The sequence below is a fragment of the Sciurus carolinensis genome, chromosome X (genome assembly GCF_902686445.1).
Source record: "Sciurus carolinensis chromosome X, mSciCar1.2, whole genome shotgun sequence".
NCBI classification, from domain to species: domain Eukaryota; kingdom Metazoa; phylum Chordata; class Mammalia; order Rodentia; family Sciuridae; genus Sciurus; species Sciurus carolinensis.
In genome coordinates, this window is record NC_062232.1 from 83,121,018 (window position 1) to 83,134,672 (window position 13,655).

Here is a 13,655-nt window from a genome sequence, read left to right on the forward strand (position 1 = left end):
TGAATGAAGGCAGTATAGCATAGAGGTTATGTAGGCATTCCCCAGAGGGATCTATATTAAGTCGTAGATCCATAACTTATTAGCTGTGTGACATTGGGCAGGTCACTTAACCTCATTATGTTACAGTACTCTTATCTGTAAAATGGGAGTAGTAAATAGAAGCTATTTGCTGTGAGGATGAACTGAGCTACTAAGTGTGCAAAACACTTCAAACAGTGCCTAATTTGTAGCAAATGTTCGATAATATTAGCCATTAATAATATTTTATTATCATAATCTAATAACTAAATCTTGGATGTGACAAACTGATAATGGTTTAATGTTTTCTGTCTCCTGGAACTGTCGGAACTTTAAGTCTTGTTCTGTTTGCATAGGAGGATGGTGATGGGGGCTTTCTGACTGCTATCCATTCACCCATTCATTCATTTAATTTACTCATTCAACACATATTTTTTAAGTAATCTGCTGTGTGCAAGCACTTAGTAAAGAGATATAATATCCTACTAATGGTTTCTTCCAGGTTCCTCAGGGTGTTTGGAACTCAAACCTTTAACAAAGGTGACAGGTAAAAGAGTAAGGGCTGGTGTAGACAAAAGCAGGGAGAGTGACTGGGGTAGTCTTTTAGGAGAGGCATGGAGGCTATATTCTCCTCAAATCATTCAAAGTCCATTTTGTTTTCCCTACTTGTTGAGATTTTTTTTTCTATATATAAGATCTAAGAGGAGGTGAAGGTGGGACACAGGGGTCACACTGGAAGACTGCCTCGGTCCCAAGACTGTACTTTGAGTACCAATGACAATTCTAGAGCACAGTGTTTCAATCCCTAACAGAAACTGAATCCTGGACTGGCTACCAACGGCCCTTGCCAGCTGCTGGCTCTGAAGTTGGTTTTGGCTCTGGGATAGATCTGTGTAAGTTGGGGCCCAGGCTCCTTGCTCAGCTCAGCAGCTTATATTGATCTCCGGGATTCTTTTGTCTCCTCCTCCCCAGTGGAAGCCTTTCCTCCTCTCCCCCTCTCTCCCTCTGTTTCTCAGGCTCTTCCGCTTTCCTCCTCTGCCTCTGATGAATTGAAATCTCTGAAAGCCGCTACGGCTCTGGTAGTTTTATAAAACTGTCCTTCCTCTTTCTGCATTTGCCCAGTCAAGGGTGTCTTTGCCTGAGGTCGCAGTGATGCTGTTAGTCCTGGTGATGATTGCATAGCAACACAGAGCAGCTCGGAGAGGGGAGGAGGAAAAGGAGAAGGAGGGCAGGGAGGTGGGAGAGACAGAGGGAGAGTGTGCTTACAGCAGCTGTCGGCATCCCTGTCTCAGGGACTTCTTTGCTGATTCACAGAGGCAGTCCAGCCCCAGCCTCCCAGCTTCCAGCTACCGCCTGCTTCTCAGACCTGACGGAATCAGAAGGTAGGCCACAGAGAAATTATTTCCAAGCCTCGCCCTTGTTCAGCTGGCTGAGGGGAAATAACTGGAGGGGAAGCTCCTTAGGTACTGTGTGAATGTGTGTGTGTGTGCGCGCGCGCGTGTGCCTGTCTGCCTGCATGTGCCTTTGGGGAAAAACTTGCATTAAAAATGCTCATAATTAAGTAGCCACTGCTTAGATTTATAAAGAAAAAAAGATACCCAGGAATAGAAACTCAAGGCAATTTGGTCAATGATGATCTAAAAATGAATAAAAGGTAGGTCCTTGGTTTGCTTCTTTGAGAGGAGAGGGTTAGTTATTTATTTATTTTAGGTTCTCAATGACATGCTTTTTGTCCAAGGGTAGATTTCCTGGTGAGAGGGAAGGGAAGGTGTGTGGAAAACATTGGCTGGAAAGGGAGAAGAGAGGAAACACAGGACCTTTGAGCAAATTTTCTGAGCAAATGAGTATTCTGACCAGCAGATAGGACACAGGAGTTCTTCCCTGAAGTAAATGGGGCTCTGACCTAAGAGCCTGGGGCTCAAGGGCTCATCTAATCTCTGCATATACTTCCTGGCTCCCTTCATTTTCCCTATTGCACTTTAGTTCCTTGTGTTCTTCCCTGTAATCAGGAGGCATCTCTCTACTCTTGAGAGCATAGCTTTGAGTGGTTTCAAATCGACTTACTTCTCTTAAGAGTCCAACACCCAATTTCCTTCTGCTCTCCTTACCTTTCCAAGGATCAGACCAAGCATCCCAACCTGGTAAGTGAGCCCGAGATTGTATGGATAGTTAAGGTTTATTCTTCCCTTGGTAGACAGGTAGAGACAAGCCTCATGGGTACTGGGTCCAAGCAGGTGGTGGAGCTGGGGTGGGGTAGGATAGAGGAGGAGGGATGTGAGCAGCAGCTGCTGTCGGCTTCCATTGAGCATGGTGCTGTCTGGAAAAGAACATACTTTTATGTTTTCTTTTTGATGGTTCAAAAGAACAAAGGCCTTTAAAAAGCTGTCTAGTTCACCTTACTCCTGACTTTTCCAATGAAATCCTTGTTTCTAGATTAAAGGTCCTCAAGTAAATCACCTTTCAAAAAGACCCTGTGGGAGCCACAAACCTCAGATTTTCCCTCTAAACTTGGGTGGAGAAACAGCTCCAAAAAATTCTAAGCCCTTCTAAGGAAACCCCCCTGAAAAGGTAGTGCTGCAAGTTGACTGAGTATCCTGTCTCTGACAGAAGGCTAAGTTCCTCTGTCCCTGGGAGGACAGGCCTATTTGCAGTCCAGTTCCCTGCAAACTATTTCAGTGGGATGAAGGCACATGGAAAGAGCTCTTCTTCTTATGAAACTAGCTAAACAGTTAGTTTAGCCCTAACTAAACAGCTCTGAGCTCATCCCTGAAGCACCCTTCAGTTCTGCTATCACCTAAAGGAGGGGAACATGGTTTGAAGTAGCAAAACAGCAAAGACACAAAAGCCAGATGTAGAGAACATATCTGGGATGCAGCCTCCAGCCACAGATTCTCAGAAGTTTCTGATGTTGAATCTGCCACAATGTCAGCTGGGATAGAGTCTCACTAATGAAATTTGGGAAGATAACCTTATAAACTTATCAGCAATACTTGCTCATAAGAACCCTACTCAGTAGAAATTATACTATAAAACTACATTTCTCCCTTACAAAGGATTCTAAAAACATATTAGCAACTAAAAAAAACAAGTAAATCCTCTTATGATAGCATTTATTCTGGGAGAACATTGATAGATTCTGTTCTGAAGTGTTGCTGCGTATTTGTGTTTGTGTGCGTGTGTGTGTGTGTGTGTGTGTTTATGTGTGTGAGCATTCTGTGATTCAATAGATTTTTGGAAATACTTCTTAACTAAATTTTCCTTTTGGAGACTCACAGTGTACATAAGCATATTAAAGTCTCTGAGAAGTACTGCTGTGAACAAATAATTTTATTTAACCCTGTATATTCCAAACTGATTTTACCAGGGAACAATTTTCTATATGGAAAACACTTTAGCATCTTGTAGGCATGATTTTGAGAATTGCTGCTAAAAATACCCCCAAACAACCAAACGAAAAACCTGAAAGTAATAGTCATGTGGAAAACACTTGTAAAATAATCTAGTCCAACACTGCATTTTTAAACATGAAAAACCCACAAGGTTAAAAATATTCTTCTTCCCATAACTGGTGGGTTTCTCAGATTGTCTTCTGATTTCCAGCTCACTGCACCCAACTGCTGCTTCTTCTCTAGCAGGTTCTTTCCTGTAAAATTAGTTCTAGGAAAATGAAGCAGATTTGAGGAATAATATTTAATTTCAAGTTCAACATTTGTATTTAATACATTTCCTTTAGTATTTTATTATATTTCCAAATGGTCGACTTTCCTTTCAGCATGGGATTTGTGGCATTTTAAAAACATTTTGTTACCCAGTATTTTGTGCATTCAAAAGGGTATAAATAATAATACAGTGAGAATCAGTGTCCCCACTACCCAGTTTAAGAAACATACCAGAGTAGCTAAATCCCCTTTCTATCCTTCCTTAATTAAAATTCCCTCCCTCCAAAGTAACCACTGTTCTGGATATAGTGCTTATCATTCCCATTCATTTATTTATATTTTTACTACAGATGTATATAGCTTTAAACAACATATACTATTGTTTTATGTTTAAATTTTTATATCAATAGCATGTTATATATATATATATATATATTCTTCTACAACTTGTTTTCTTTATTCAGTATTATATTTGTGAAATGTATCTATGTTGTAACATGTGACTCTAGTTTGCTATTCTTTTCACTGATCTATTATGGACATATAACAATTTGTCCATTCAGCTATTGATGGATATTGAGGCTATTTCAAGTTTGGGGTGATCAAAGTTAGGGTTACTATGATCATTATTGCATACATATTCTTTTTTTTTAGTATTTTTTTTATTGTAAACAAATGGGATATATGTTGTTTCTCTATTTGTACATGTAGTCAAGGCATACCATTTGTGTAATCATAAATTTACATAGGGTAATGTTGTTTGATTCATTCTGTTATTTTTTTCCCTTCCCCCCATCCCTCCCACCCCTCCCACCCCTCCCACCCCTCTTTTCCCTCTATACAGTCCTTCCTTCCTCCATTCTTACCACCCTCCTTAACCCTAACCCTAAACCTAACCCTAACCCTAACGCTAACCCCTCCCACCCCCCATTATATGTCCTCATCCGCTAATCAGCGATATCATTCGTACTGTAGTTTTTTGAGATTGGCTTATCTCACTTAGCATGATATTCTCCAATTTCATCCATTTGCCTGCAAATGCCATAATTTTATCATTCTTCATGGCGGAGTAATATTCCATTGTGCATACATATTCTTAAGTGACTTTTTTTTTGGTAGTGGGGATTGAACCCAGGGGTGCTCATCTACTGAGCCACATCCCCAGCCCTTTTTATTTTTTATTTTGAGACAGGGTTGTACTAAGTTGCTTAGGGCCTTGCTAGGTTGCCAAGGCTGGCTTTGAACTTGTGATCCTTCTACCTCAACCTCTTGAGTTGTAGGTTACTATTGCCTTTTTTGGTGTATGTTGGGGTGTGGGAACTGGAGATAGAACTCAGGAGCACTTTGCCACTGAGCCAAATCCTTAGCCCTATTTCGTGTTTTATTTAGAGACAGGGTCTCACTGAGTTGCTTAGCACCTCGCTTTTGCTGAGGCTGGCTTTGAACTCACGATCCTCCTGTCTCGGCCTCCCAAACCACTGGAATTTTAGGTTTGCACTACTGTGCCTAGTGTAGTTGACTATTTCTATTAGGAAGATGGAATTGTTCCCTCACAGAGTATGAACCTCAGCACCCTCAGGAGATATTGTCAAGTTACTCTCCAAAATGGTTTACTAACTTATACTCCCACTAGCAGTATATAAAAATTTCTGTCTTATTGCATTGATTGGTTCTTAGAACAAAATTCTCACCCATGGGGAAATATCTCTGATTTTTTTCAGGGGAAACAACATTTTTCAAAATTGCTTTACTGCTCACTTCTCAGGAACGCATGTCCTTGTTTCCATTTGTAAATGAAAGGATTGGCCTAAGTGATATTGAAGGTCCCTTCAGTTTGACAATCTGAGTTCCTCTGATTTATTCAATAAGTGCAACTTTGGTATTTGGCTGTATTGCAAGAAATTACTTGAGGAACACATAACAGAGTTACCAATGGGAAGCGTATCTCCTCTCTTACTGCTGTGCTGTGCCATCAAGTATAGGGGCAGTACTATAAAAGGGAAAGCAGTCACACAGCATCACCTTAGATTGGGGAGAGGAATCTGTAGCCTACTAGAAGGGGAGTCTTCTTCCCACTTCCCTGTTACTTCCCAAACTTCTCCATCTTAGAAGTCTTTCCCTATTTCTTGATTTTTTTCTCCCCAAATTATTTAAGAATATATATATATATATTCTTAAATATATTATATGCATATATCTTATATATATGAGAATCCCTTCATACAACTCACCAGAAATAATGTCAACAAACAGTTTGGTGTGTATTTACCCAGGCTTTCTTTCTGTACATATATATATGTAGAGTCAAAAAAATTTTTTTTGCAAAATTGGACTTCGACCAGACATACTATTCTGACACTTGCTTTATTTTACCTAAATATAAATGTTTGACATCTGTTAAACCATTTCACATAGATCTACTGCTCTCTAACAGCTACATCGTATTCCATCGTGTGAGTGGCTACCATAATAGATTGTATTTGAGCACTTACTGAATGCCAGAAACTATAGATTAACTGCTTGCAACAAGGCTACAAGGCAGGCCTTTTTGTTATCCCTGCTTTATAGATGTAAGAAGTGAAGTACAATAAGGTTAGGGAGCATGTCCAGATGTGTGCTAGTAAGTGGTAGAGCCAGATGCAATTATGAGCATCCAGGCTCCAGGCCCATGTCCTTAACTGTCACAGTATGCCATCTCTTGGACATAATCCACTCACCATTTCCCTGTTGGTGGACATTTAAGTTGATTGCATGTTTTTGCTATTACAAACAGTACTGCAGTAGACATCTTTGTTCACTTCTGTAAGTCTTTGTGTAATGGAGGTTCCTAGACTTCTGTAGTTTTTAGGCGGAAAGAGCTTATTCTTTAATTCAAAAAAATATTTATTGAACTCTATTTTCTGGGCAAGCTCTGAGCTCAAACTAAGAGGGTTGACCAGAACTTTACTTCTCAGATGCCCTAGAAAGGTCATTTAAGTGCTTTGCAAAATTTGCCAGCCTGGTGCTGCCCCTGACCTAAGACTTAACTACATCCTGTCTGTTCTTAATTGATTGTATCTTTGCTTAGATAGTAGTATCACTGAATTTGTGCTTGGACTCTCATTTGATGAGCTATAGCCAAAAAATCCTCTCTACCTTCTTGGGGGGGTCAGTGACTAAAATGACTCAGATTCTGGGTTCTAGACTTTACACAGGCAGAACAGTGTAATGGTGAACTTGTAGTCTAGGACACAACTCTTGGTACAAATCCCAGCTCCTCACCACAATTTGATAGTGTGACTCTGAACAAGTTACTTACTGCCTCTGTGGCTGTTTTCTCACTGCACATCAACAGTAGTAACATAACACTCACTAACATAACAGTAGTAACTACTTCACAGGGTTGTCATGAAGATTAAATGAATCAATATATGTAGACTACTTAGTTAATATATGCAAAACATGAAATGCAATACAACAGTAAGTTGTAACTGCTATTATTTATCTGGATACAGAAAAACTGCCAAACCAATCTCGCCATAAAATAATTGAAGAGCTCCATAACATTTCGGAGAGGAGGGGGAAAGAGGGAAGAAGTAGCTATTATTAAATGGGTAATATGCTTACATGGTTCAAAATTCAAAAAGTGTGAGATAATAGTAAAAAGAAATCCTAGGGGCTGGGGTTGTGGCTCAGTGGTAGAGCACTCACCTAGAGCATGTGAGGCACTGGGTTCGATCCTCAGCACCACATAAAAATAAATAAAAATAAAGGTATTGTGTCCAACTACAACTAAAAAATATTTTTAAAAAATCCTATTGATATGTCTGCTACTGATGATGGAGCCTTAGAGGTGCGAATAATAATTAAATTTCTCAACCTGCCAGTGATTGTATGGGGATTTGCTTCATAATAATTCAGTATACTTTACATATATGCTTTATGCAGTTTTTGTAAGTATATTTCTTTATTAAAAAGGGGAAGATAGAGGGAAATACCAAAGGAATGGAGAGAATTTCTCAATAGTAGCTATTCAGTTCTTTTTCTCTGATGGTAACAGGTTCTTTGGTATGTTTCCAGTGCTATTTTATACAAATTTAAGCACATATTTTCCTTTTTTATACAAATGTAGACTAACCACCTTAGTTTTTTTCTTGTTTTTACTTAAAATTTATCTTAAGAGGCTGTTCCATATTGGCACATAAAGTGTTCTTAATTCTTTTTAAATAGTGCTCTCCCCTAGTGGAGGGTAGACCTCCATTATATGGAGTTATTTATTTAAATGGTCCCCTAGTAATGGGCATTTATGTTGTTTGCAACTTTTTGACATTTCAAGACTTGCTAACATTGTGCATACAATTCACACAATGCAAGTAAATATGTAAATCTAAAGCTTTTCTTGTATTCTGTCCCAGGATTTGCATCAAAAAAGTTAAGGACCTGTGTACTTACCTAATTGGATTTCAACTCAATAAATTAAGTTGGAAACATTTATTGACTGCCTGTCTTGTGCCTAGCACTGTGTTTAAAGATATGTGGACTAAAATAAATATCAGGCATGGACCTTGTCTTCCATAAGTCAACACTCTTGCTTTCATACTGGAATCCTGGCATTTCCCACACATTTTAAAAACTTCCATCTATGCCCAAGATAAGCAATATCTTTCCTCCTAAATCTTGCTGGAAGGGCCTTATATGTATCCCAGAACCAAAAGAGTATTTCTAGCATTCAGTTATTTCTAAAAGCTACAACTTGATATCTAGCAGGAGTTCTAGGGGAGAGCACAGAAGGGTTATCTCCACCCCAAAAACATATTCCACACTATTCCATGTGTTCAAATCTTCTCCATCACCTTAGCTCAAAAACATCTCTTCCATAAGTATATCCCAATTCTTCCAACTAGAAGTGAACATTTCCTCCTCCATGACCTCTTATGATGTGATTTCCAGGTCCCACATAAGGTATGAATAATTTTCCCTTAAACTTTTTTGTTTATATGTCTTATTTCCCACACTTGACCTGTTAAGAACCAAGTCTATTTCATCTCCAATTCTTCATAGCCTCTGCAGATTTAAAGGAGAACTAGGGAGAGAATCAATATGTGCAGGTGGTAAATTGGAGCAGGATGGAGCAAAGTAGAGAAGCAGAGGAATCTCTGTGTAGAACAAAGAGCATAGGCTCAGACATTAATAGACCTAGGTTCACTTATGTCTCAGTATCTTCTTCTATAAAATGGGATTATAATTCTGTCTGGGACCTTTCCAGGGTGTGCTGAGGATCAAAAAAGACAGCCTGAAAGACTACAAGGCTTCTGTATAAATAGAGAGAAACTTAACATATGACAAACTAGCAAACCAAGGCCTAGAGAGATGAAATGACTTGAGGTTTGTAGTCAGGAGAAAAGTCTGAAAGTACAGTCATGCTGGGACTAGAAGGAGCTTAATTCCATTTCTGCTTGTGTTGGGATTGGAAGGTATGAGTTCATTGATTCCTGGGTTTATCTCACTTTTGTCTTGTGATGTATTAGCCTGGCATCAGGTCAGTAGAGGAATAAGAAGGAAGTTAATTTGTAGAGAAGTGAATCTCAAAATAGGAAAGAAGAAAAAGTTTACAAAACAAGAAATACAAATGGCCACTAAAAATATGAGGTGGGATTAAGCCTCTCCAGTAATTAAGGAAATGCAAAGTAATTCTCAAGATGCCTTTTTCACTCGTAAACTTGGCAAATAAAATAATACATACTGTTGGCAGGTGTGATGGGAAATTGGCACTCACACATTGTTGGTAGAAGTATAAAGTGATATAACTTTTTTTCCCTAGGGTAATTTAGAAATGTGTGTCACAAGCCTGAAATTGGTTCTACAGTTTTAATCCAGGAATTCCCCCTTCTAGGAAGTTATACTAAGGAAATAATCACAAATATGCACAAAGATGTTCACTGCAGTTTGACTTATAAAACAAAAGAACTGTAAGCATATGTCTAGATGTTACATTATGGTATATACATTCAGTGGAATACTATACAACAATGATTATAACTAACACTGAGCCATGCAGTATTGCCAGACACTGTGCTAAATTATTTAAATACATGGTTAATTTTAGTTGTTAGAATAATTCTGGTATCACCATAATACCCATTTTGTAGATGAGGACATTGAAGCTCAGAAAGATTAACTTATTCCAGGCTATACTGTTAATATGTTGAATAGTATAGATTTGACTCTAGTTCTGTCTGATGCGAGAGCCCACAACCCCAACCAAAGTTCTCTAGCATATATACAGCTGTTAAAATAATGTTTTAGAGGAATAGTTAATGGCACTCTAAAATGACCATGATATAGCAAGTGAAAAAAACAGGATACAAAATGATAGCAGAGTATGATGACCATTTTATTTTAAAAAATGCATGTCTATATATTTTCACAGAGAAACTATCATGTCTTCAAACCCATTAGTAATTACTGTCTCTGGATGGTAATGTTAGAGATTATTTTGGTTTTCATCAAGATGTTTTATATTTTTCAGTTTTTCTATAAAGAACTTGCATTAAGAGCTGGGGATGTAACCCAGTGGTGGAATGCTTGCCTACTATGCACAAGGCCCTGAGTATGATCCCCAGTACCACAAATAAATACAATCTTTTACAGAGGTTAATTTTTTTTGTGTGGTGCTGGGGATTGAACCCAGGGCCTTGCACTTGTGAGGCAAGCACTCTACCAACTGAGCTATATCCCCAGCCCTACAGAGGTTAAACTTTTAAAGTCTGAGAATACAGCCCAGTGATGGAGGATTTGCCTAGCATGCATGAGATCCTGGGTTCAATCCCCAGCACCACAAAAAATCTGTTTTTTAATTTTAAGAACATGCATTAACCTTGAAACAAAATAAAATATTAATATAAAAAGAAGTCTGAAAAGATAAAGAAAATGTTTACATATACACAATGGAATATTACTCAGCCATAAAGAAGAATTAAATTATGGCATTTGCTGGTAAATGGATGGAACCAGAGACTACCATGCTAAGTGAAATAAGCCAGTTTCCCAAAACCAAAGGCTGAATGTTCTCTCTGATATGCGGATGCTAACTCACAATAGGTGGTGGGGTTGGGCTGGGGTGGGGAGAATGGGAGGACCACTGAATTGGACAGGGTAGAGTGGGGGGAAGGAAGTGGGGGAGGAATAGGAAAGAGAGCAGAATGAATTGTACATATCTTTCCTATGTTCACATATTTTTTTTTTTTTTTTTTTTTTTTTTTTTTTGCGGTGCTGGGGTTTGAACCCAGGGCCTTGTGCTTGCAAGGCAAGCACTCTACCAACTGAGCTATATCCCCAGCCCTATGTTCACATATGAATACACAACCAGTGAAATTCCATATCATGTACAACCACAAAAATGGGAAATTATACTCCATGTATGTATGATATGTCAAAATACATTCTACTGCCATGTATAACTAAAAACAACAAATAAAAAATTTTAAAAAAGTCCTAAAGCAAACCTTTTGTAGCCTTTATGCCCATAACACATTCATAGCAATACATTTTTTTATGAGTGACTGACTTTTTATGTTGGTGTGTGATCATAGAGGAATCATCTTTTCAACCATTCTTTGGAGAATCTCCTTGGGAGTGAGGAGCTCTGTAGCTGTTTAGTCTCTAGGGATTTTGACTACAAAGTGTCTTTGTGCCCTCATAATCTATAATCATTTCTAATCTTTGGACCATAGACCCCTGAGGAAGAGGGAAGAGTACTTGATGCAAGGAATCTATGGATCTTTAAATGTACCAGTGTTTTTCTCACTCTGTATGTTCTAAAAGTACAGATACTATTGTGGGCATGAGTGGGTGAAGTGAGATTTTTTTTTTAATCTTAAGAAGGGGCCCTTACACCTAAATGTAGGGAACCACTGGAATAGAGTCTAAAAATGGTAGCTGTGTAATCATCAGCATCAGGAATTCAAGAGATCAGTTCTTGCCATTTATCAGGGTTTCCTTTCTTTCTTTCTTTCTTTCTTTTTTTTTTTTTTTGGTACGGGGGATTGAACTGAGGGGCACTGGACCACTGAGCCACATCCCCAGCCCTAATTTGTATTTGTTTAGGGACAGAGTCTCACTGAGTTGCTTAGTGCCTCACTTTTGCTGAGGCTGGCTTTGAACTCTCGATCCTCCTGCCTCAGCTTCCTGAGCTGCTGGGATTACAGGCATGCACCAGCACACCCAACTGGATCAGGGTTTCTATGTATTTTTGCCAGGCATTAAAAGAGAGCACCTTTATCATTTACACGTAATGTCTTTGCCACCCATCCTCATCACATTTGTGAACATTGGTGCATATTGGTTTGTACATTTAAAAGTTTTTCTCAAAGCTCTCCTTTTCTGAGCTTAGCTCCTGACACCTAAAACTTATAAGCACAGCTATTATGTAACACTATTCTCACTTCTTACCACACCAAATTTTCTTTCTCCTGTCTTCCCTCTCTTGCTGTTGGCAATATTGTTCACCCAAATTAGGAACCTTAACTCTTTCATGTCCCTTACCTTTCACATCCAATTGATCACTGAGCCAAATACATTTTACCTCTCTAATGTATTGCCAATCTGTGCTGCCTGCTTCATCCTCACAGCCTGCCTGTTATACCATCTACTCGATGGGTTCTTCCCTTGGGAGAATCACTCCACAAGGCAGGAAGAGGACTCTATAAAATGAAAATCTGATCATGTTACTCTCCTGCTCAAAGTCTTCAGTGCCTCCCTGTCGTCTTCAAGATAAAGGCTGGAATCCTCTGCTTGTTATTTGAGGCATGGCCCAATCTGGCCAGAGCCTCATTTTCCAACCTTATCTCCTGCTACACCCCACAAAGCAGCTACCTTGTCTTCTGATCATACTGAACACACCACATTTTATTTTTGTGTTGTTTGGAATATTATTTTTTGTTTTATCTTCTTTGCCTAATGGCAGTTCCATTTCATTTTCATGACTCACTTCAAGCATATTCATTGCTCTTAAATGTGCTTGACCTGACCACAAAGAAGTCATCTTTCCCTCATCTGTCTCTTTACTCAATCCCACAAATACTTCTATTACAACGAAAATAACACTTTATGGTCTTTATTTTCCCTGTATTTGTTCTCTCTGTATTTGAACTCTTCAGGATCAGGCTCCATGTCTTTTTCATTACTGTGCCTCCTAAACTCTAGCTATGTTGAACTCACTGTTCTCTGAATATACTATGTCTTTTTCAACATCAGCCTTTGCAAAAGTGGGTTGATCTGCCATGAATGCCCTTCTCTATTTCTCTCCTTCTCTGCATAGGCAAACATCTGCTCTTTCAAGACTTATCTCAAATAGAGTGTCTCTGAATCTACACATTCTCAAATTGAGTTAGCCATTCCGCACTCTGTGCTCCTCTAGACTTCCAGTCCAATCTTGTTTACAGCATTTTTAATGCAAGCATTCTGTTATAATTATTAGCTTACCTGACTGCCTACCCCACCCACTTCAGACGTCAATTCATCTTTGTATCATTGGCATCAAGCATAGCATGTAAATAAAAAATAATTACTTAATCAATAATTATTTTATGGCATATGGTGACCCAGGAAGAACTAATAGGTGATCAGTAAACTTTGAATTCTTGTTTACATAACTGATCAAGGCATCTGTGGGTAGGTGCTAAATTGACTTTTTCTAGTCTTGACTCTAAATTTCTCCTTTTTACTCTTCCAGGTGCTTAATGCTTAGCAGTTGGTCTGCTGCTCATTCTCACCCCCCATGAGCCTTGGTTCTGATGCAACCTATGGTCATGCAGGGATGCCCTTACACCCTCCCACGATGTCATGAGTGGCGGGCTGCTGACAGGTTCCATCAGAGCAGCAGTCTCCGAAGCACCTGCCCTCAGCTTCAGGTAAGAGTCCAATAGTAAAAGAAAGACCTGTGGAGAAACAGTGAATGTGGCTTAGGGGTACACATAGGGGTAAGAACCCGTGAGGCTT

At 39.0% G+C, this 13,655-nt stretch overlaps 1 protein-coding gene across 3 annotated transcripts in view; it reads left to right on the forward strand.

Moving 5' to 3' along the window:
* Window positions 1-1,051: 1,051 nt before the first annotated feature.
* Drp2 (dystrophin related protein 2) overlaps window positions 1,052-13,655 on the forward strand; it is a 44,243-nt gene continuing 31,639 nt past the window's right edge. For 2 of the 3 annotated variants that reach the window (XM_047537120.1, XM_047537122.1), the window contains exons 1-3: window positions 1,052-1,175; window positions 1,333-1,400; window positions 13,390-13,567. In XM_047537120.1, the coding sequence (XP_047393076.1) occupies window positions 13,451-13,567 (117 nt within the window). In that variant the 5' untranslated portion in view covers window positions 1,052-1,175; window positions 1,333-1,400; window positions 13,390-13,450. Of the gene's footprint in view, window positions 1,176-1,281; window positions 1,401-13,389; window positions 13,568-13,655 lie in introns of those variants that run through there. The other variant, XM_047537121.1, reaches the window with a different exon arrangement.